Source organism: Arctopsyche grandis, chromosome 5 (genome assembly GCF_051622035.1).
Source record: "Arctopsyche grandis isolate Sample6627 chromosome 5, ASM5162203v2, whole genome shotgun sequence".
Taxonomy (NCBI): Eukaryota; Metazoa; Arthropoda; class Insecta; order Trichoptera; family Hydropsychidae; genus Arctopsyche; species Arctopsyche grandis.
In genome coordinates this window covers 12,937,045-12,961,885 of record NC_135359.1, presented here as the reverse complement: position 1 = coordinate 12,961,885, position 24,841 = coordinate 12,937,045, and the positions used below count along the sequence as shown (strand labels likewise).

The window sequence follows — 24,841 nt, the reverse complement described above, 5'->3', positions numbered from 1 at the left end:
TTCAATTAACTTTTCATACCGGGAAAACATTTCTTTTTTGTAAGTAGAAATTTCAAATATTTATATTCATTTTATTATTTTATACAGGTAAAAACCCATTTCAATACATCATATAATATAAACAATAATAATAAAAGAAAACAATATTAATAGATGAAAGTAATAAAAACAATAAAATGCTGTTAATCATATGACATATTATTTACAATATGACAAAAAACATAGTTAAATAGTAAAAACCTAATAGATAAGATAAAATAAGAGGAAACCAATAAAATTAAGGAAAAACATGTTTTTGATATATTTATATTACAATTATATACATATATGGGTATATAACATATATGGGTTTGTATATATTCCAAAGATTTTCATTAGGACAAAAGTTCCACTTTTGGTTGTCGAATTTTGATGAAATTTTTTTAATTACTTAATAATTACGATAAATATTAAGAGTATAAAATACAGTAGTCTACCCAGGGGAAACCCCCTAGCTGTAATAAAACACAATATGAAAATTAAAATAAAATTTATCAACTGTTTATAATGAAAACCGATAATGTGTGTAGGCAACTATTAATTGTTCAACGTAAGTCAGGAAAAATACTTCTTTCTTTGATGTAAAAATATTTAAAAATGCAATTTTATGGAATCATTCATATTAAAAAGTTTCAGTCCAATCAATTGATTGGATTATGAGATAATTGATTCCAAAAAATTAAAAAAACAGAATACCAACAAAAGGACTATCACTTCCCGTTAACTATCAATTTGGAAAAATAGTACAACATAATGATACATATTTCAGTAACCGATACTACATAAGTTTCAATTTGATAGGACTAACAATCTTGAGTTCAAATCAGTCAAAATTTCGATGTCGAATTTTCACATGATCACAAAACTTTAATTATTTTTACTACGTACATACATTTATTTATTTTATATAGAAAGGCTTAACACGTAGACGACTAATTACAAACATTGCAGAATTTTTTATTGTAAAATAGCTGTATTTGGAAAGGCTGAAGAACACTAAATTAACAATTAATTAATCCATAGAGATATCTATGGATCTAGACTTGTACATATTTTTTTACATATTTTAAATAAATCAAATAGTTTGAGGGATGTTTTTTTGCCAAATTTAATGGAGAGACCGTTTCAACAATGAAATCAGATTGGCAAACTAGACTTGGAGTCACAATTATCCAAGTCTGACCAGCAGTATTATTAAGGATTAGCACGGGATCAAATCCAGTAACCTACCGGTGCTAAACATGAACCCAACCACCGAGCCATACCGCTGGCTACATAGATGAACTAAAAATTTAACTAGAAATTTTATGCGTTAAATTTCAAGTTCGCCATTTATGCACCTTTAAAATAATATTTCACAAATTATGCGCATATAAAAAATATTATTTAAATTTTCATTTAAATAATATTCAAAAAGTTTTGTATAAAATTAAATATTAAATGTTTTGTATAAATTAATTAATTTTAAAATAGCTAGTAATAAGCTCCACAACTATCAAACTACATATTTACCTTCAAATCCGCTCATTTTAATTTTAATATATTCAAACAATTTATTAAAACTAAATTCACACAACGCGATAACAATACGCAGGGTCTGGAGAGTGTTTACAATGATTATACAAACACACATTATATGTATATATGTATGTATGTACAAAACCACACATATGCAAGTGAGTGCATATCCCGTCTGATATGTGAATATCCGCCTCCACCCATTCCGTGTTCACATATCTAATGCAGCAACAACAGTCGGTTTTTCGCAACGGCCTTTGGAACTGAGAATCGGTTTTTCCTCCTAGCATTCAAGACCCCAACCCCTCGTTGCCAGTGTATCTTCGTAATAAATTAAAGATACGCGTGCTTTCAAATGCAGCTCGCATCCTGCGGTGCAAGCGAACGTATTGTATTCATAATGGCGAACACCATCATCCCTCTCCAGTCTCCCTCCACCCCGTGACGCAAAAAACACTGCAATGCATCATGATGTACGGAATATACCGTCGCCATTACTATCCAATAAAACGGCTTTTAGAGCCGCTTTATTGCCTTCTGGAATAAAAAAGCGCATCGCAATACAACGCTCGTGCACAATAAAAACTGCATCGAATGCATTCGTATGTAGATTAGGTCTGTGCGTGAAACGGTTTGACACCCGACATTGTATCGAATGATCTCGGCGATCCTCAACCATTTTCAATTTTTGATATCTCTCTAAAATTTAATTTAACAGATATAATGAGAACTCACAATTATCATGGAAAACAAGGCGAATACGAGAATCTTTGGTGTAAACATATTATTTATTTATTTATTTAAAAGTTTTGGACCATTGTGGCATTACAGGAAGAACCTAATGCACCACAATGGCCTAGATAATAAAATAAGAGAAGGAGAAAAACAAACAATAAATAGATGGAACAAAAAGCAAAAGCAAAAAATGAGATAAAAAAAATAAATTACAAAAAAAAGAAAAGATAAAAAAACAACATTTAAACACAATCATCAAAAAAAATAAAATAGTAAAGTAATAAAATAGCGGATAAATGAAAATTTAAATGAGTAATAAAATAATACAAAGAAGGGAATGTCTTGCACCTGCAGCCTGTTCCGATAAATAAGAACAAGCTACAAATACAAAACATCCCTGCGAGGCCCAAATGGAAGAGAGTTGATTAAATAATATATTAAAAATAGTATATAATATTATATTAAAAATAGTATCCATAAATTAGTTCAAAATTATTCTTTGCACAATTTTAATATTTTTACTTTCAATTATGTATTATATGTACATACACACATATAACCGTACGAAAATTTGAATCTAAATTAACAACATACATACATATATACATACTCGTATAAGAGTAATTTTAATATTCCAATTTAAACGGGGAGAGAAGAAGGAGGGTTTTTCCAGAATTCACAGCTAGTACTATGTATGTAAAATAATCAACTGAAAAAGGCCGAGGCGTTAAGAAGCAGACCAGATATTTGGCACTATCACACACCTTTTTCACACTAATCTATTTATAATTATGAGCTTAGACCACAGTGTAAATTAAATCCCATTCTAATTTTTCTTCTTCTCAATGCTCTGTCCGCATCCGGACGTTGGCGACAACCTCGCCGATTATTTGAAGATATCCGCATCGGTCTTCAGCGGCTCGGAACAGGTCTTCGTCGCTCATATCGGTTCACATGCGCATGTTTCGAAGCCAAAGCAACTTCTTCCTGCCAATCCATTTCTCCCCTTCTATTTTACCCATGGTTATCAAACGGAAAAATTCGTATTTTGGACCCCGTATCATGTGTCCGAGGTACTCCATCTTTCTCCGCTTGATGACAGAAACAAGTTCTCTGACTCTCCCTATCATGCCGAGGACTTTATTTGATATTTTTTTGGTCGATGGGATCTTCAGCATATGCCTGTAGACCCACATCTCAAAAGCTTCGATGCGGCTGATCATCCTGGTCTTCAGAGTCCACGTTTCACATCCATGTTGTAGCACTGTCCAGACGTATGTAGCTCTTCGCGAATCTCAAACGCGTACGAAGATTGAGATGCTTGTTTGTAAGCGCCGCCATCATTTTGATAAATGCTGTTCTAGCCATCTCGATGCGGATTCTTAGATCTTCATATGGGTCCATCTCTACATTCCGCCAGGTACCAAGGTATTTAAATCTTTTCACTCTTTCTAACACCTCTCCATCCAACGTTAGATTCTAATACCCGAAATTAAATCACAAATCGTCCTGACAAGCCTCAATGTTGAAAACCTCCGAAATATTCGAAATATCAAAATAAGACGGCGCGAGGCGTTTTGCGGAAATTTTTACCACCGGATATCTACCAGGCGTTGGCAGGGGGAGGGTATCTTTCCATTCGGTCGCCGGGGTTACTTGAGTGTATCTTACGCGCCGATAAAGCGTATCCGCCGATAACGTATATCCGCGTTTACGCGCCGAATGCGTGCTAAACCGCCCGTAAACCCGCCCACCCGCCAACCACCCACCGCCCCCGCCTAACATTTACACCGCGATTCGTATTGAAAAGTTACCGAAAGCAACACCTGCCACATACTAAACACTCGAATACGAAATGCAACACGCCACTAATAATCTCCGTCACACATTCACACGACGTGAATACACCAGACAGCCCTCTTTTCAAACGGGGTGATGGCAAAGACTCTGAAAATGAGGTTTCGCGGAAACGCTCCCCGTAGTCTGGTGAGAGACATTCAATGCTTACTTTTTAGAAAAATTCTATGTATACATATATGAAGGTATATTATTTTTTTTCTGATTTTTTACAGAATGTATCGCAAGCCGCTTTCAGCTCTCGGACCCATACAAAATGCTACCAAATCAGACTCACCTTTAACTCCCAGTGAGAATGTTTTCTTTTGCAAATAAAGAATTTCCTTTTCATAGTTTGATACTATTAGTGGAGAAAAAATGTAACTTTCAATATGCAATACTACATATGAATAAAAATATTCATATTCATACTTCAACGGGTGAATATAAGTCTCAAGTTTCAGTGTTCAACTTGCGATAAATTTCTGCGATATTCTTACAAAATATGCTATTTTGTTTTTTAAACATGCATAAATGTTGTGCATGTGTATATGTATTAGCTATCAATATGGCTCAATGGTAGCGTATATGTTTAGAACCAAGTGATCGGTGGGTTCGATCCGCTATACTGCTGGTTAGATTTGGGGATATTTGTGAGTTTTCCAATTTTATCTGATCATTGTTGAAACAGTTTCTCAAAATTGGCAAAAAAATATCTTTCATGTATTTATTGTATGTACAATTTGTAAAAATTATCTACAAATCTAAAAATCCAGAGATGTCTAAATGGATTAATTGTTTGAATAATTAATTAATTAATTGTTATTTCGTGTTCTTCAGCTTTTCGAAATACAGTGATTTATGTAATAATAAAATGCTGCATTGTTTGTAATTTATTGTCCAGGAAGGCACATTGGAGTCTTCCTGTCAAGTTTTCCTGGTATATATGTATCTACATATGTAAAATAAAATAAAATGTATGTTACAGTTGAAGTGTATTTTCAGTTGTAATATATTCCAAATGGTGTCTCAGGTCATTCATATTCGAATAAACTATATCTGTACAAGCGCAAATAACAGCTGAGTTTTGACAGATCAGATTTTTACGAATGCTTTAGAATTATAAAAATGCGTTAGTATTTGCTAGATATTACGAATAAAGGTAATGAGTACCGTATTAGAATAACTCCAAGAATGTGTTTCAAACAAAAATATAACTTTCCAACTCAATTTACACTAGTCTATGACATTTCCACGAAACCCTAACCTCTCTATCACTTACCTGGTACCAACTTATAGTTTGTACCAGGTATGTATTTTCAGTTGTAATATATGTATTTTGACCAGTTCAAATGTAATCCACCATTTGAATCAACTTACGTGGGTTAGACGGAATATATTACAACTAGTCAAAATATATTACAACTGGAAGATAAACTTTAACTGTAACATACACGTACATACATATGTATATATGTATAATATGAAAGTAAATACAAAATAAAACTGAATGAATAAATATTAAATACTACTTTCAAGTGCATTGTAAAATAAATATAAGTATAATTAAATTATCGAGAATTTTGTGAAAAATATTTATATATGTGCAAAGGTACCAATTGCACACATACATATGCATATACTTCATTTTCATTTAAAAAAAAGAATTGAAGAAAGATGAAAAGAAATAAAGAAGAAAAGTGAAGAATGGTAGATATGGGATATACATATGTATGTATGTACATATGTTTTACTAGGAAAAATTATCAAACAAAAGAAATTTAAAGCAAGAATGGGAACAACAAAAAGGGTCAATATGAGGGGTAGTGTTGTTGAAACAAGAGCAAAATCTTTATAAAAACGTAAAGGAGGTTTGTAAAAAGGAATTAAAGGAATAGTTGGTAGAAAAAATGATTAATGAGAAATAATGAAGTATTGTAGAGGGATCTGAATGAACATTGCAATAGGATCTTACTCAACAAATAAGGACTATCAATTATATATGTAGTTCAAAAGCTTAAAGAAAAAACTTTAATGAACAAAATGATCATTTCGTGCAAAATACAATAAATTTGTCCATCGTTTTCCAAATTTTCAATCGAATAGTCCATATAGAATGTACTGAAGAATATTTTTCGTACTGCTGTTTACGTTCAATTGCCCATTTAGAACCTTAATTAGCGAAATCAACTGATTTTTTCTTCCATCGAGATTAATTATTTGTTGCCCGTTGTTGCTGGAGCAGTTGGGACTTTATGTCCCTAATCACGTGGCATCATCATTTGATGGCTGTACCTCCTGCCCGTACAGTTCTTTTTCAAATGGCTCCTATTCTTAATGAAATCGTTGCTGCCGAGACTGAATGTGATATTTTCCACCTTAGTGAGCGTAAATTGTCGGAAATTACTCTAACCCATTTATCTGGTAGTCTGCGCTCATCATTGTTTTCATGATTGATTGTGATTTATGAGTGAAATTTTGATAAACTCTCTTCCATTTGGGCTTTACAGGGATGTTTTGTATTCGTAGTTGTTTCTTACATATTTATTGAAACTGGCTGTAGGTGCAAGGCATTCCTTATGCTATATTTTTACTTTATCTGTTATTATTAAATGCTATTTTTTATGTTTATGTATGGATGTATTTATGTTTATGTTAAAATGTATTTTTTTTATTTATAATTGATGAGTATATTATTTTCGTTATGTATTAATTTATGTTTAATTGTTATTTTGTTTTTTTTTGTGTTATATTTTTTGACCATTGTGGCGCTTTAGGAATTCCTGTTATGACACAATGGTCTGTTTAGAATAAAATAAATAAATAAATTATGGAAAGCTACACTTATTATTATAAACAGTGTATTTTCATTTGTAAAGCTTAAAAACCCTATTTATATACTAGTACAAGATAAGATGTTTTCCATTACATTTGTTACATTTAAAATTCTTCAGAAATATCCGCATATATACGATTGTAATAACTTGGTCGGATACAGAATATAATATTTAAGATAAGCTGGCGTGGTTACGACTCTATTTGCTCTCTGGTTTTATTCTCGGGGCACCTTCAGCACCCCTTTTCTCACGACGGATGCTACAGCCAACTTTTGCCTCCCTTGGCACAGTAGTGTGTTGTGCCAGACGAAAACTGTTATGCATTTCCTAACTGCAATATTTATTTCAACCGCGAAGACGAAAGCAGCAAAATTTTCGAAAATACGAGATAGTCGACTCTGAAAGCTGGTGCAGTTACGCGGTGGCGAATCTCCTCGCAGCATCGCATTTGCAACGACAGCATACGCTGAAAATTTTAGCTAAATAAGGAAGCTTGATTATTTTCACGGGAAAGCTTGAATTAGCAACATTTATTTAAAAATCCTCCAAGGCAATTTAAAATAGCAACTTGAGACCTACAGAAGCAATTGGAAAATCTAAATGAGAAGAAAAATACATTAACTGTTTTGAAATGTTCAATTTGTTAGTAATTATAAGTTAGTAATTATAATATTTTGTTATTTCAATGTTAATGATAAAAATCTCAAAAACCTATTCAAAAATATTCATAGAAGGAACTTAAAACATAAGAATGTTGTTATGGTTTAAAATATTATTAATTGAATAACTGGAATAATTTAAACTGAATTTTTTTGTCGGCACGATGTTTTAATTATGAAATTTCCATTTAAACAGTATGGGTTAAAAATAGAAAAAATATTGATACTCAAGAAGTAAAATCCGGTGTTGAATTTATTTTCAAAATACCTATTTTCTAAAAATTATTAAAATGTGATCAGAGAAATTTCCTACGAACACCAACTTGATACTTCGTATATATGTATATTAATAATCTAATATATAATTTCGAAAAAAACTTTGCATATATGTATGTAACCTTGGTTGGTTGGTGTTCGTAGACAACACATTCGATTTTTTTTTTCGATTCATAGGTGCCGATTCGATTTTTTTCGTTTCTGGTATGCATATAATTTCGAAAGAGACTTAGTTTATATGTTTGTTTCTTCGTGACAGTCAATTTAATAAAAAAACAAACGAATAATCAAATAAATTTACATAAAATAAAACTATTCAAATTAATTTAATAAAATGTTTACTATTAGATTACTCATGTTTAAGCGGTTTATTTTATTTTATTTTTATTTTTATTTAATTTATACCAGGAAGGCCTAACAGGTAAATCCAATGCGCCTTCCTGGCCAAAAAAAATTATATACATATTTACACATGTTGTTTTCATTTTGTAATATTATTATTTAGCATAATGTGTATTTATGTTGGTTTTATCTTTATTTATATATGTATGCTATTTTTAATTTTTATATACATATATGAGTAATTTTACTTTATTTATGTGTATTTATGTGTATATGCATGTATAATGTGTGTATGTATATGGATGTATGTATTTGTATGTGTATGAATGTGTATATGTATATGTATATATGTACATGTATGTATATGTGAATATATATATATTTATATTTATGTATTTATGTAAATTTATATTATAATTATTTTTTTTATATGTACATATGTACATACATATGTACTATGTGAATTTGTGTATACGTGTAAGTATTTGTGGATATATGGATAATGGAAGGCCTAACAGGAAAACCCTATGCGCCTCCCTGGACAAAGAAAATTATATAAACATATATGTATGTATGTACACCATCCATATATACACAAATACTTACACGTATACACAAATACACATACATACATTCATAAATATAAAAATACATATACATATACATATACATACATCCATATACATACACATTATACATGCATAATGTGTATGTATATGCATACACATAAACAGCTAGCTAGAAGTCATTTAAAATATGCTGCCTGACAGAACTGTATGATGCAGTAAAAACATCAAGGCTCCCAGAAAGCAGGTTAAATAATCGAATGGCTCTTGAAAGGGGCGAGTCATTAAGCACATTAGTTCTAGCCCGAATAGGCAGAAATAGAGTTCTGGAGCGAGATTCTCTCAGTTTCTCAGGTACCCTCATTTAAGATTACACAGAACTTCAGGAAGATGACATTCACCCGTTAGAATTTTTAGGAAAAGCTTACCTAGTTGATTATTGTATTACAAATACCGAGCGAAGCCAGGTAAAACCACTAGTTATGGATAAAGTAAAAAAAAAAAAACTTAACCACTTAAATCCTTATTCAAATTGATATAATAAATTACAATGTATCTGTTGTGAGTGGATGGGTTTTTATTAAATTCACGTCACATTTCAAAAACATTAATACCAACCGCATTAGATTTATAATACCACAGTTTTCAATTAAATTTGAACGACCACCACTCTGTACGTCATCGCTAATTCGTGTAGTGAAAATTGTTTTTTAATAAGCTTAACTTTTTAATGGACGGTGGCGGGGTCATATCGAACCGGCTCACCCATTGCGGTTATGATTCTTTATTAGGTGTATAAATTTAAAACGGTGTATCGGGCAATGTAATGTAAGCCGAGAGCGGCTCTTTGTTGGAAGTCGTGATGTATTCATAGGCAAACGTGGCTGTTGCATGTGAAATTTCGAATAAGCGGAATCAAACAAAACTGTAACCGTCCGAGGACCGATTTGAATACAGGATACACCTCGTACACACGAGACCCCCCAGTTTTCATGTTAAAAAAAACACGACCTTTTCTCGTGTAATATGCAAAGTACGCTGAATGAAATATGATATCCAATATCTGAATACGCCACGTTTTTGGCCTCCGAATTTCGTACGCAAATTTCAACCTGGGGAGCTTCGGAAAATTTGGACGAGGCACGCGACGCCACTGCGCCGCAAATACTATAAACTCTGTGGTTCTCAAAAGATGCGTCCTTACACTGAAGTTTTCAAAAACTTAAGTTTTTTAAATAATATTATATATTCTAAAAAATATATGAATTAATTTGGTTTTGCATATTTTTTTAAAACAGAATCATTATGTTAAGATTTGATAAATTTCTTAAATAATGTATTTATGTATGGTTTTAAAAAATATATTTCCCACCGATTACTTTAGTGTACGTGCGTTATTTGGGTAATTAATAGCTACAGGATAAATCTAAAACCACCATAACGAGAAAACTGCCTGTGTATTTTAAACATTTGAACCCGTGAAGCTAATGTTTTGATTAAAAATTATATTTTGCAGCATACGAAAAATCATAACTGTAAAATAAAAGTGATAAGCGATACAAATGTACATATGTATATAAAATAAAAATAAAAAACACAATTTTTTCCCACATGAAAAATATTGTGATTCCTGTAGGTTATCCTATATTCCATTGTAAAATTTTATCCTTTAACAGATGTAGATTAGCCATAGAAGTTTTATAAATTATATTTCATAAAAATTGTTATTATATTAGTTTTTTTACTCGTTGCTTACAGTCTCGTTATTTATGTATACGCATGATAACAAAATATTGAATCGCAATAGCTGATTAGTATTCTCGTTAAATAATTGAATCATATTATCATCAAATAGTTGCTTGGTTACCTAGAAACTAACGAGTTGAAGTTTTGGCCTTTCGTTATTCGTGCTAAATTTTAAAATATTCAAAAAAGTGTCTGTTTTTCGCAAAATTGAAAATAAAAAAGTGACAAAAAATAATCTGAATATAAATAAATCAGTGTTTAATAAGTTTATGCATATACATTTTTTTGTTTCTTTTATGTATTCATTAAGCATCTCGAATTTTATGATATTATAAAATTCTACCGTCTCTGTCTCTATGACACTATATAATTGCTTGTAATTGGCAAAGTATGAATAAAATAAAAATAAATAATTAAATATAACCATAAAATTAACATATAGTTCAAAGTGGTAACAAAATATTACTGGTTGCCCCTGAGTGACATCTATGGTATTATACTTGTACATATATACATTTATAGATTATAATCATACTCAAATAGTGGAGACATATATAGTTGGGACTTTTTCAAAAATGAAACCAAATAAATTAAGAAACTCTGAGAGGAAACGATTGACATGGAGTCAAATATCCAAGTCTGACCGCCAGTACTACAGAAATACTTGGAATAAATTCTTTTCAATCTAGGTCAACCCAAGGCCTAAAACTCATAAACATCTCAGTGGTTAATATTAACGCAACCACCGAGCTATACCACTGGCTTTTTAATTTATAATTTAATCCTTTTTTTTTAATTAATAAAAAAAGCATTGCCACATTTGTTAATCCGCATTGATTTTATTACTTTCATAAATTTAATTTTTAGATATGTACATATACTACCTATATAATACAAACTTCCAGTTATCACATTTTCCCATTAATTCACGCATATAATTTATCGGATCAAATTTAACAGAATTATTTCATATTATTTAAGTAATTGAAAATAATGCGACTTACTCTATTTGTGTGTGTACGAACATTTTGTTAGTACTAAACATTAAAATAAAACAAAACGAGTATGTATATATTTATATTTAGTCAGATCAATATGTGACATCATGGCACATACCGTTTACACAAAATATCTACACATACATACATATATGTACATATCTATAATGTACATAGATACATTATAGATATGTCCATAGATACGTAGATACATAATTTGTATATGAAATATAATACGTACACACACATCAAATTATTTGGTTTATTAACTGCTCCCAATATGGAGAGAAGTTTATAAATCGTACACACAATATATGTACTGATTATTTTAGGTTCATCGGATACATTACATTAATTTTCAATTAGCAAATAGCTAATCTGAGATTTAAACGGCAAATCATAATAAAATCCGTTTATTGTTGAATGCGATAGCTTGTATTTAAAAATAAGTGTTGAAAATGTAGAAACATTTTGTGTTGTAAAGCTTATAGTTTTAACTGTGGAGTTCGACACTTTCAGCGCAGCAGATTTTCGCGTTCATAAATCAACATTTTTTAGTTCAATTTTTTGGCCGACGAGTGATGCCACCGAAAGCGTCCGTAGGTACGGAAGGATCGCATACATGCTTGGGTGAAATTTTTCCGCCGCGGAAAATGTCGGAAAAGTTTGCAATGATGTCGTCAACGTTGGAACGTTTACGGCATTATGCTCAGGCACGATACCATCGCTCATCGTCCGTCTACGCACGAAACGAAACACTAAAAAATATTTTTACGGCGTGGAAATTCGCTTGTTTTTCCGCAAATTGACGATAAATCACAATAAGCTCGTTTTATTAACCTTCTGAGTGCCGTAAAGGGTTCATTTGCGTTTTCCGTCGTCGCAACGTACGAGGTACCGTGCACCGTTATTGCATCGCATCTCGATCGATACCCATTTGGAAACGGAAATTTCAATATACGATACTACGTTTATTTTTGGCCGAACGACCGTGTTGTATTTATAAACCAATCAATTGACCATTTTTATATATGATTATAATTTGGTCACTAAAATAAGTTACAATGGCTTATCAAAATTACAATTTAAACTGATTAGGCTAAATTTGTTTTAATAAACAAACAGGTAAAAATGTTAATGTATAAACAGACTAATATTGGTATGAATTTTAAAATACAATATACATACATATAATATACAATATATGCCTTAGGCTAGAGCGAAAAATTAGATTTTTGGATTTTCATCGATGTACCAAATTAGTGCCTTTTATTATTACTAAATTATGTTCACAATACATCTATTTTAACAGTTATTGATCTACTGATCATTTGATATTTTGAATTTTTTTTATTAGTGATAATATTTAGTATTTAATGTTAAATTACTATTTTAATGTTAAAGTACTGCATGGAAAAAGAGCTTAAGAACCAATTTACAATTCTTATAAATGCTCATAATGTATTTTATAGATAATATTAACTATGGATTATCTAAAGTCGACGATCTAAAGAAGATTATGTTTAGATAATCTGTGTGTAAACCTAAAGGTTATAGACGTTTTGATGTAATCACCAATACTCTTCACTAATGTGTTATTAATGATTCTGTCACATAATCTACTGGTTCGTTTGTTAGTAATATTATTTGGGAATATTATTTATGGGAATATTATTAATGTTAGGAATATTATTTATGGTATGTAGTTTTCTCAGGTTAGTATACATGGGTATGTTATTAAATTTATTGATTACCTAATGCAAAACTTTTGTCGTGTCAAAGGAATGTGCTTGTAACAAATCAATTTATCTCGACGAAAACTTCGAAAACGTAGGCTTCTATGCTCTTTTTTGAGAATAATTTCGAATTGTTTATTAACGAGAATTCAAAATTGCTGTTTTTCCTCAAAAGTACCCATACAAAGCGCGCTGCGCTTTGTATGGGAAACGTTATTTTCAGAAAAACGTAATTTTCTCATGTTTCAATAAAAAAATTCTAAAATTTTCTCAAATAAGTAGTATATGAAGTAATCTGCTTTACTTATTTTTATCGAGATAAATTTATTGGTTAGAGGCACAATACATTGTTTAAAGTCAGTATTTTTTTTATTTAAATTTCGGTTAATAAGAGGAAATTGTTCCATTAAGTCCATCGATTAGAATCCAAAATTCGCTTATTTCTTTTGTTATATACGAGCAAACTATGTTACAGTATTAGGTAAAATTTATATTTTACATTAACGGTTTTATGAATTACCTTAATATCATCCCACAGGTAACTTAGTGTCATAAAATATACTACAAAGGCTTGTAACTTCTTGTATGTAAATAAAGAATGAAAAAAAGCTTTTAAAAAGATACAAAAACTGGCACCTAACAATTGATTTAAATTTAATACTAGCAGTAATACAAATACTTTAAATCGTCATATTTTTAACTCAAGACAATTAATTTGTTATTAAATTCACTTTCATGTACATGTCAAAATAATTGAGAAAATTTTGTAAAACATTCATTTTATTTTGAACCAAGATATTTTATTCATTAATATGATGAATAATATATTATACATGTACAAGTAATATTAATTATTTTCTAAAAATACATGAACGATGTATGCGTGGGTTTCATTGAAAAGTTCCAATTCAAAAACTGGATTTGTGTGTTACGAAATTTAAGAGCTTTCTAAAACGGTTGCTAATCATAAAATTTATTCGCACGTGTAACAGACAACAAATGGCACATTTCCTCAATCAATTCATTGTTGGAATTTCCATGGGACGTCTTATTCGAGCACGATTGACGAAAACGGGCCAACAATTTCGTCCAAAAAGCATTTTAATCCACTCGATCAGATTGGTTGAAAGGCATCAACGATTCCATTCTTCGGATTTCGCCTGCGGAATTTCGTAACAGACTACTAGTGAAACGCAAGAAATTTATCTTTTCAATAAGATGGATTTCCGACCGGCTTTTGTAGGAGAGCGCGCGTCCATTTGTACGTAAATAATGAGAAATTTTTTCCTCCAAATAAATACATAAATATTTGAAAACGTTCAATTCGCAACTCCACACAAATAGTATGCCGTATTTAGTACTTACATGAAAATAAGATAAATATTTATTCAATCGTCGACCGTTAAATGGATACTGAGATGCTTTGTGCTTTCACAGTACATTGTCACGAGAAAGCATTCTAGTTCATAGCATACACACATAGCTGGTTTGGATATACCAGTATGGTGTGTGAAGTTGTCGGTCGAGAGCGAATGTGACCAGCCAGATGGCACTAGTTGGGCTACAACATAACAGGCTGTAATCTGGTGCTTTATCCAGTGATGGGATCATCGTAAAACAGAGTGGCGTGCACCGTGTCCTATAGCCATTACTAAGATCGGTCAAGATCGATAAATGGGAACCGAGACTCGGCAACACCTTGTCCAACTGCTCTATATAAACGTACATATATGTACTTATACCAGTATACTTGATTCCGCTGTACTGACTAGGATGTCCGGGAAATGGTGGAAAATTCGCCAGATGCGCTATCCAAGTACCGCACTTCAATGTCGTACTAACACTACCATCAGATTTAACTTCAACTGTAAAACAACCACATACATACCTACATACTTATTTATCTTAATCGTTTTTGTATACGTACGTATGTATGTATTAAGGCTTTCAATCCCGAGATCCCGGGCACCGGGATCCCGGGTTCCCGGTGTTTTCTGCTACCGTGAATCTCGGTGCTGAAATTAGTCTGAATACCGGGATTACGGTGCTGGAAAAATTTGTTTAAAAATATTATTTTTACAAAAATCATAATGAAAAATCATAAAACAACATTATATAATTAACAATAGTGGGATGAGCAATGACAATCATAGTCCATTTGTTTTCTCTGACCCGTTTTGACGCCGGCTTGCGAAAAATACTAAATACAATAAACCAGAGGTGGGATTTTTTCTCTGAGAAAAGTCAAAAATTTTGTGACGACGATTCTTTCCACGCCCTGAACATATTTAGCTGAACATTTATATTTGTATTATTTTTGTACTAACATAGAGCTGATAAGGATTTGGTCGGAATTCGTAAGCCGGAAGTAGAACTTTAGTCTTGTGTAAGTTTTACTACATTTGTGTTCAATTTGTATTGAAAACTCTCATAGCCAGTATGTGTGAACGTATACTTACATATGTTCGATTATCGAATTTTGTTTTGTATCCTTCTTATATTCCTCAAATACATAGATAAAGTCGTAGGTTGGTCACAGCCGAATTTTTTACATAAAGTAAATGTAATTGGAGCTTTTTTTATATTAGGTGGATTGTTGCGATGAATAATTACTAGACGGTAAAAACTATTTGTAAAAAACGAATCAATGATTCAAAGGGTAAACGGACTACTAGTCATATGTGAACCAGTCACAGGACAACCGGTCGCTCTAGATCGGTCACACGTGATCACCCGTCACACTAAAACTGGTCACACCCTTAAACTGGTCACGATAAAACTGGTCACACCCTAAAATCGGTCACGAGGAAACTGGTTGACCGATTTTAAGGTGTGACCAGTTTTAGTGTGACGGGTGATCACGTGTGACCGATCTAGAGCGATCGGTTGTCCTGTGACCGGTTCACATTTGACTAGTAATCACCGAACCAATCAAAGAGATGTTTTTTATTTAATTACGTTTTCGGATGTGTTTTATTTAATCTTAGAAATTTATGGATGCGAACCGAAAATTTAAAGTATTGTTACGTACGCTGTGGATTGAGCGAATTGTACTTAGACCAACGGATATCTGTTATCGGTTAACTAAATGCATGCACTTACTTCCAAAGATTATATCTGGACTCTAAGTGCATTTAGGCTAAACAATGACCGTTATTAGTTATTTCTCAGAATCGGTACGGGAAGACCCAATGACTTGGAAATACATATCCGAATACGTGACTATACAACAGGTAAACAGATTAGGCGTCCTGAGAGATCTACCCTTTATAAGGCGGTACGTAGGCGATATAATTCATTCTGGACGGAGCAGTGACAGTGCGTGTATCTCCTGAATCATCAATAAATGCTGTGATACGACTGTTGGCCTTTTACTTGGATCCTCCACCCACCCGTACGCAACACTGGTCGTCAGAAGTGGGATCCAAGATGGGCCGTGGAACAAAGTCACCAGCGAAGGAAGAGAAGCTACAGCGAAGCCATCCTCGGGAGCTGTAGGAGGGAGTTCGAGCCATGGAGACACGAAATAAAAAAATGCAGTTTTCACTGCAACACACAGAATTGGTCATCACATATTCGGTTGTCGAATTGCAGTTATCACTGCAACTCGACTTTGACATTATCGGCGGTGGCCGCCAAGAATCCATTGGGATGACGGAAGGGGGATACGAAGCATTCGTACAGGCGCTGCCGGGAGAGGACAACTGGAGACACTGTCGACGAGGGGCAGAATCCGGCAGAGGCAGAGTGATCCAAAGGTCGACCGGGACGAGTGCAGTTCACCGGTCGACTTACGCCGCAAGTACCAAGAATTAGCGGCTGTTGGAGACGACGATCCACGGGAAAGCATCGTCGTCAGAAGAGGAGCGGAGAGCAGGAATGCGGAGGAGCAAGAATTCATCAGGATGACGAAAGGAGGTTACGAAACGGGAGGTTTCGTACAAGTGCTGCCGGGAAAGGACAACTTGAGGCGTTGTCAAGGGCAACATCGGAGAGCAGCATCCGGCAATTGCAGAGTCATCCAAAGGGCGACCGGGACGAGGGCAGTTCGCCAATTCGCCGCAAGTAGCAAGAATTAGCGGCTGTAGGTGACGACGATCCACGGGAAAGCATCGTCGTCCGAAGAGGAGCGGAGATCGACTACAACTGAGAGATGTGGATTACAAGCCACTATTCCCTTCAACTGTTTGTTGACGGCAGATGTCAACAAACTGGAAAAAAATCTAATTGGAAACTAGTCGAGTCTAATTGGAAACTAGTTAACCACCTGTTATGTCACAGGTGTCGTCTCGCAAAGAGTCGGAAAGTAAACGGATTGAAATGGAATTCAATCGGAACCATGCAACGGCAGAGAGGCACATTTATCAAATTGGATAAATGTTGGTTGGTCAGTCGGCGGAGTCAATCAAGTCACTTTTGGGAGGATAGAGGCACCGCTTCAGAGGGAATGGCAACGGAAGCACGTTCTGGGTGGAACGTTGGTCTGCAGCAGGATGCTGGGCCACATGATAGGAAGACGGAGCCACCGCAACAAATTTGGACGTTGGGGAAACGAGCGACTTGGATCAACCACGTGAGGGCATTTGAAACCGAAGAAACGCCAGATCGCGACTTCAACGAGAGAGAGCGGAACACTTGATATACGTCAACATCGAAAAAAATCTAGTTGGAAACTAGTGGAAACACGAGTACCTGAAAAAATATATGGACAGTTGCAGCAGTGTTTAGATCATCTCGCAGATGTAACGGGAAAATACATCAGAAAGAAATGGATTTCAGTTGGGTCAATGGAACGGAAAAGAAGCACATTCAACAGAGTGGCAGACTGTTGGGTGCACATTTACCAAGGTCAATGGAACGGAAAAGAAGCACAACCAGCAGAGTGGCAGACTGAGGTGTGCACATTTTCCAGGGTCAAGTGAACGGAAAAGAAGCACCACCAACAGAGTGGCAGACTGAGGGGTGCACATTTTCCAGGGTCAACCGTCATTTTTGTGAGGATGGTGGCGATTCTTGTGGGACATGGCTTTGGAGCACGTTCTGGGTTGAAAGTTGGTCTGCAGCAGGATGCTGGGCCACATGACAGAAATACGGGGCTGCCATAGCAAATTTGGACTTTGGTGATACGAGCAACATGGACCAAACACGTGAGAAAATTTTGGACCGAAGAGCTGATTATAACAAATAATGATTAGCTAACAAATAATGATTTCCAAATGTAGAACATCGGATGACTAATTTTAGGGGATTAGAAATGTAACTGTAACTGTTTCCATTGTAAAGGTGACGTAAAGTGAAGTGTAATGAAAGTTTTATGTAATTGTTTCCATTGTAAAGGTGACGTAAATTGAAATGTAACGAAAGTTCAATGTAATTGTTTCCATTGTAAAGGTGACGTTAATCTAACTGTAACAGAATTAGAATTGTAAAGGTAACGGTAGTAGAATTTAAATGTCATTGTTTCCATTGTAACTGTAAAGATAACGGCTGTAATTGTACATGTAACTGTGACTGATATCGGAGATAAATGTAACTACTGTAGATTTATCAGTTATGATTTGTTGGTCAATCGGGACGATTTGACCTAAGAGGGAGGCAATGTTACGTACGCCGTGGATTGAGCGAATTGTACTTAGACCAACGGATATCTGTTATCGGTTAACTAAATGCATGCACTTACTTCCAAAGATTATATCTGGACTCTAAGTGCATTTAGGCTAAACAATGACCGTTATTAGTTATTTCTCAGAATCGGTACGGGAAGACCCAATGACTTGGAAATACATATCCGAATACGTGACTATACAACAGGTAAACAGATTAGGCGTCCTGAGAGATCTACCCTTTATAAGGCGGTACGTAGGCGATATAATTCATTCTGGACGGAGCAGTGACAGTGCGTGTATCTCCTGAATCATCAATAAATGCTGTGATACGACTGTTGGCCTTTTACTTGGATCCTCCACCCACCCGTACGCAACAGTATGTAGCCAAACTCTCAAAATTGGTATGCCAATATGGGAGTATTTTTTGCGTGAAACATCGGAAGAGTTTGCAAAATGCAATTGAACGTTTTTGAAATATGAAAACATGCAATCCAACTTGTTTTTCTTATATATTTGAAATCCCGGTGCTAGCACCGAGATCGCGGGATCGGAAATTCCCAGCACCGCAATCCCGGTGCTGAAGTAACCTTCCGGGATTGGAAGCGCTAGTATGTACATATGTATTCGATACACATGCATGTACATATGTAGCTATGATGCGTATTTGAGTACTACAACTACATATCCCTCACAAACTGTACATATTAACCCCAAATCGATTTAAAAAAAACTTATTTTATTTTTATATAAATATTTTTTTGGATTTAATAAACAGCAATATAGGGTATATGCAGGTAAAGATGTGCCCGCAGCGAAAGAGATAGATTTTGACCCCCCCCCCCCTCTTTCCCTCAAAAATCATCAAATAACTTTCGTTATTTGATTAGATAATATACATACATATGTACATAATACATATGTATATATTTGTCTATAATATTGTCAATAAAAGAGACATCTAGTCTGAAAAATTTAATCGTTTTATTGGTAAATTTTTTGTAAATTTTAATCCAAAGGCGTGAACAATATCTTTGAGTTTATTATTTCATTGAAAAATTTTTGAATTCCTTTGCATTAATTTACAAATTTGAAACCAATTTTGTCGATTTTGGTGTCACTTTTGACCCTTTCCTTCTTTGCACGGCTCTGGTTCTAAAATCATAGACATGTTCTAGATGAATTGATATTAAACGGGTTAGAAAAGTTTAAAAAAAGTATCGATTCACGGGGATACATATGGGTAGACAGGCAGATTAGCAGATCGATTAAGAAGAGAGTTTGAAAGGATGCAAACCTTTCCAATATTTTTCCTTCAATATTCCGCTAGACCAGTTGAATGGACTGAAAATTATTCAAAGTTCAGCTTTATATCATCTTAAAATCAAAAATTGAATTAACTTGCACTGAGGAATGGGTTAATTCAATTTAAAAATGTGAATTCAAATTAATTGATGCGCATATAAATTAACATACTTAAAATCTTATTTATCAGTCTTGAATTATTTGAAAATAGTGTGAGTAATGTACTTTCAAAGGAAATGTTCCACATAACATTGTAAAACGTGATTTACTATTCATGAATATATAAGTTTATATATAATATGTACTTACATACGTATATATATATGTATGTATGTGGGTATAAAACGTGTATTGGAACATCAACGAGTTAGGTATAATTTTAGGCCTTTATTATCGTACACAGCATATAAGATATATTTAATGGAATGAAAATATTTTTCAAGACTTTTACAAGCGTAAAATTGTTTTAATGAATTTGTTGAATAATTTTATGTTGATCAATGATGATGAAAACACAATCAATTTTATAATTAACACATGTATGAACGATAAACGTTATTACATTTTGTAATAAATATATATTTGGTAATATCCATATGCAAAAAATAACATTGAAATGTGTGTCTCCGATCTCCATAAAGCGGTTTATTTGAATGAAGAAGCTTTTTTATCATATGAATAAAGGCCTTGCATAAAGACGATCATTGCAATACAGCCGCTCGAGTGTTGTATTTGGGGAAGTCGATGCAAGTACACAGGTACCAATAGCAATAGCTACACTATGGCATCATGTTCCACATTCGAATGCTGGGTGTATAAAAGCACCTAGCTGCTCCAAATCATTAACATTCGATAGTTGTCCACAATTAGTTCAACACATCGCTCCCATATCAATAGGGAATTGATATTTACCACACTTACCTAAGCCCACAAAACGAAAACAAAAGCACCACTATGAATAAAGTGAATAGTGATTTCATATGTTTCATAAATATGTATATACTTACAATTATATATTTAAATATTTTCTTTACAGTGGTGCATTATTGCCCTGGCTATTGCATTAGCTAACGGAGAGCCTCCGGTTAATTCATATCTTCCACCGTCTGGAAGCGGAGGAAGACCCTCAGCAGAATATGGAGTACCCGGTCAAGGAGGTAATCAAGGAAATAGTTTTGGAAAAAATGGTCCCGGTGGAAACGGTGGTAGCCCCAGTTCTAGCTATGGTGCTCCAGGGTTAGGTGGATCTCCTTCAGATTCATATGGTGCCCCCAATCAATCACCAGCTGGATTTGGAGGACAATCTGGAGGAAAACCTTCTTCTTCTTACGGTTCCCCGTCTCAAGGTGGTAACGGTGGTGGAAGACCCTCATCCCAATATGGAGCTCCTGGATCATCTGGCAATGGTGGAAATGGAGGAAGGCCTAGCTCATCTTACGGGGCTCCAGGACAGAACGGTGGTACAGGACAGAACGGATTTGATGGCCAAACCTCAGGACGCCCAAGTTCATCTTATGGTGCTCCTTCTCAAGGGAATGGATTCGGAAACACTCCCAGCTCTTCTTATGGTGCTCCAGGCTCCGGACAAAATGGCGGTACTCCCAGCTCATCCTATGGTGCTCCTGGCTCCGAACAAAATGGCGGTTCTCCCAGCTCATCCTATGGTGCTCCAGCCTCTGGCCAAAATGGAGGCAAGCCAAGCACGTCTTACGGTGCACCTTCTCAAGGAAACGGTTTTGGAAACACTCCCAGTTCTTCTTATGGCGCTCCTGGTTCCGGTCAAAATGGCGGCACTCCCAGCTCATCTTACGGTGCACCAGGTTCTCAAAGCGGATTCGGAGGTAGTGCTCCAAGCTCTTCGTATGGAGCTCCAAGTCAAGGTGGCTCTGGAAGCAATGGCAGAACTCCAAGCTCTTCGTATGGCGCTCCAGGTCAAGGTGGTTCTGGAAGCAATGGTAGAACTCCAAGCTCTTCTTACGGTGCACCATCTTCTCAAAACGGTCAAGGTGGTTTTGGAGGAAATGGAAACGGCGGTAAACCAACTTCGTCATACCGAGCACCAGGCGCTGGATCTCAGGGAGGTGGTCGTCCAAGCTCAACATATGGAGCTCCCAATCAAGAAAACTCTGGAAATGGTTTTGGCGGTTCACCTTCTTCTAGCTATGGAGCTCCTGGTGCTGGTGGTAGGCCTAGTTCTGAATATGGTGCTCCTGGATTGGGTGGGTCTGGAAATGGAGGTAATGGTAATGGCGGTTATGGTGACAATGCTGATGATGGTAGCAATGTAAGATTTTTTCACATTTTATGTATTTTCAATGAGAGCTCGGTGCACTTTTTACGATTTTGTGCGTTTTAGGAACCGGCAAAATACGAGTTTAATTATGAGGTGAACGACCAGGAAAGTGGTACTAGCTTTGGTCATTCGGAACAAAGGGATGGTGACAGGACAACAGGGGAGTATAACGTGGTGCTGCCTGATGGCAGGAAGCAGGTTGTCGAGTACGAGGCCGGCACTGATGGATACAAACCCCAGATCAGATATGAGGGTTCGTTTCTATCGTTTGAATACTAACCACGTGGTGAAATTTCGAAACGAAATCTAATAACGGCCTTGCTTTGTAATATAACGCGCTTATAATGAAATACCAATGTCGCTCAAATATTCGACAATTTGCTTTATACAATTTCGTTCAAAATATTCGAATATTTATTTTGAAATGTGTTTATTTTTATTTTTATTTTTTCAACAGGTGGCAATGGAAACGGTGGAAATGGTAAGCTATTTCTTATATATGTAATTTTTTTTTAAATCTTTCATTTTCATTTCGATTTGTAAGCTGAACAATAATTACAGGAGGATATGCTTCAGGTGGCCCATCTGGTCAAAATGGTGGATATCCAAGCGGTGGACCAAACGGTGGTCAAAATGGTGGTTATCCAAGTGGAGATCCAGCAGGATTTGGTGGTCAAGGAAACGGTGGATCTTCTGGATATCCCAGCGGTGGCCCAAGTGAAAACTCAAACGGAGGACAAGGTGGCTATTCTGGTGGACGTTCTCAACAAGGAGGATCAAATGGTGGACAGGGAGGCAACTCTGGCTATCCAAGCGGTGGATCAAGCACAAATGGTTATTCCAGCGGAGGACAAGGAGGCAATTCTGGATATCCAAGTGGAGGATCAGGTTCAAATGGATCTGGTGGATATCCAAGTGGAGGACAGGGAGGAAATTCAGGATATCCTAGCGGTGGACCGAGTTCCAACGAAGAAGGTTATCCAAGCGGTGGACCGAGCGGACCAAAAGGATCTGGATTTTAAGAACTATAACGAACAAAAGCTTTACAAAATGATGCGATTTAATTTAATTTTATAAATAACTATTACGGGTAGGCTATATGAAATGAGGTTGAGTTAAATCTGCTATTTAAATATTTATTGATTTATTATGCATTAGTCAAATTATTTTATTAGATTATATATAAATTAATTTTTATATGATTCTTGTATTCTTTAAATATACTTTACATTAAATAAATAAAATATGAATTAAATAAAAATGTTTCATTATTACGATTCGAAGATCGTCATTCCGTTATAACAATACAATGTTATAATATAATATTATAGCTGTTAGTGACAGATCTTACATAAATATGAGATAGTATTCCAGGCCGCACTTATGCGGTCTGCATTGTCTCAAATCCCAAGTTCATTATAAATGTATAAATTAATTTGTATATGATTCTTGTATTCTTAAATATACTTTTTATTAAATAAATAATATATATATATATATATATATATATATATATATATATATATATATATATATATATATATATATATATATATATATATATATATATATATATATATATTTCAATTCATCTCATCATATTAATGAAATAACTTTTCATAAGTAAGGGTCGGGCCGCACCGTGCAATTTTGTCGGCCGACTAGTTGCGCGACACGAAAAAATGTATGGAAATGTTTATATTAAATAAATAATATATATAATTTTTTTCAATTCATCTCATCATATAAATGAAATAACTTTTCATAAGTAAGGGTCGGGCCGCACCGTGCAACTTTGTCGGCCGACTAGTTGCGCGACACGAAAATATGTGCGACAACCAAGTTGACGGGTGTGGCATGTCCCATCTATCTGCATGCATTTGTCTGGTCGCCTTCAACAAGTCGCTCGCAAGTCGCACGGTGATGCATGTATGTAGTGGTTGTTTCAAATACCCGAGTATTTTTGGTCAAAACGATTTTTTTACAAATGGCCTAATACATTTGTCCACGACTTTAAATGACAAATTAGCACTATGCTCGATGATACTTCAACGACTAGTTTTGGATTGAATTTCTTAATATGAATAAAAATGATCTAAAACATCTTAATAAAAAATATCGAAATTGATTAATAGTTATGTATATTCATACATGTTTCTCGCGCACGCATTTGTGGTTGTTTAAACAGAAAATGTGGGCATGTGGTATTTATAAATATGTACATATTTGAAACCTGCACTCGCATTTGAACTAGTCAGCATGAACAATGCATTATAATTTGAATTGTACAAAAGTTCGGAATATTTTAAGACACAAAATAAACTTAAATTAAGTGTTATAGAACTAACCATA

General features: G+C 34.5%; 1 protein-coding gene across 1 annotated transcript; it reads left to right on the top strand.

Moving 5' to 3' along the window:
* The first annotated feature begins 21,150 nt into the window (after positions 1–21,150).
* Positions 21,151–23,511, top strand: LOC143912324 (uncharacterized). Its single transcript, XM_077431608.1, has 7 exons — positions 21,151–21,159; positions 21,233–22,037; positions 22,077–22,480; positions 22,553–22,742; positions 22,947–22,961; positions 23,051–23,206; positions 23,264–23,511. The coding sequence occupies exons 1-7, from the start codon at positions 21,151–21,153 to the stop codon at positions 23,509–23,511; spliced, it is 1,827 nt and encodes a 608-aa protein (XP_077287734.1).
* Positions 23,512–24,841: the final 1,330 nt, after the last annotated feature.

Excerpts from the sequence above, each read along its gene's own strand:
- LOC143912324 (XM_077431608.1), top strand. Across the intron at positions 22,038-22,076 it reads TTCTCAAAGCGGATTCGGAG|GTGGCTCTGGAAGCAATGGC; the intron begins GTAGTGCTCCAA and ends CTCCAAGTCAAG. Across the intron at positions 23,207-23,263 it reads ATATCCCAGCGGTGGCCCAA|GATCAAATGGTGGACAGGGA; the intron begins GTGAAAACTCAA and ends CTCAACAAGGAG.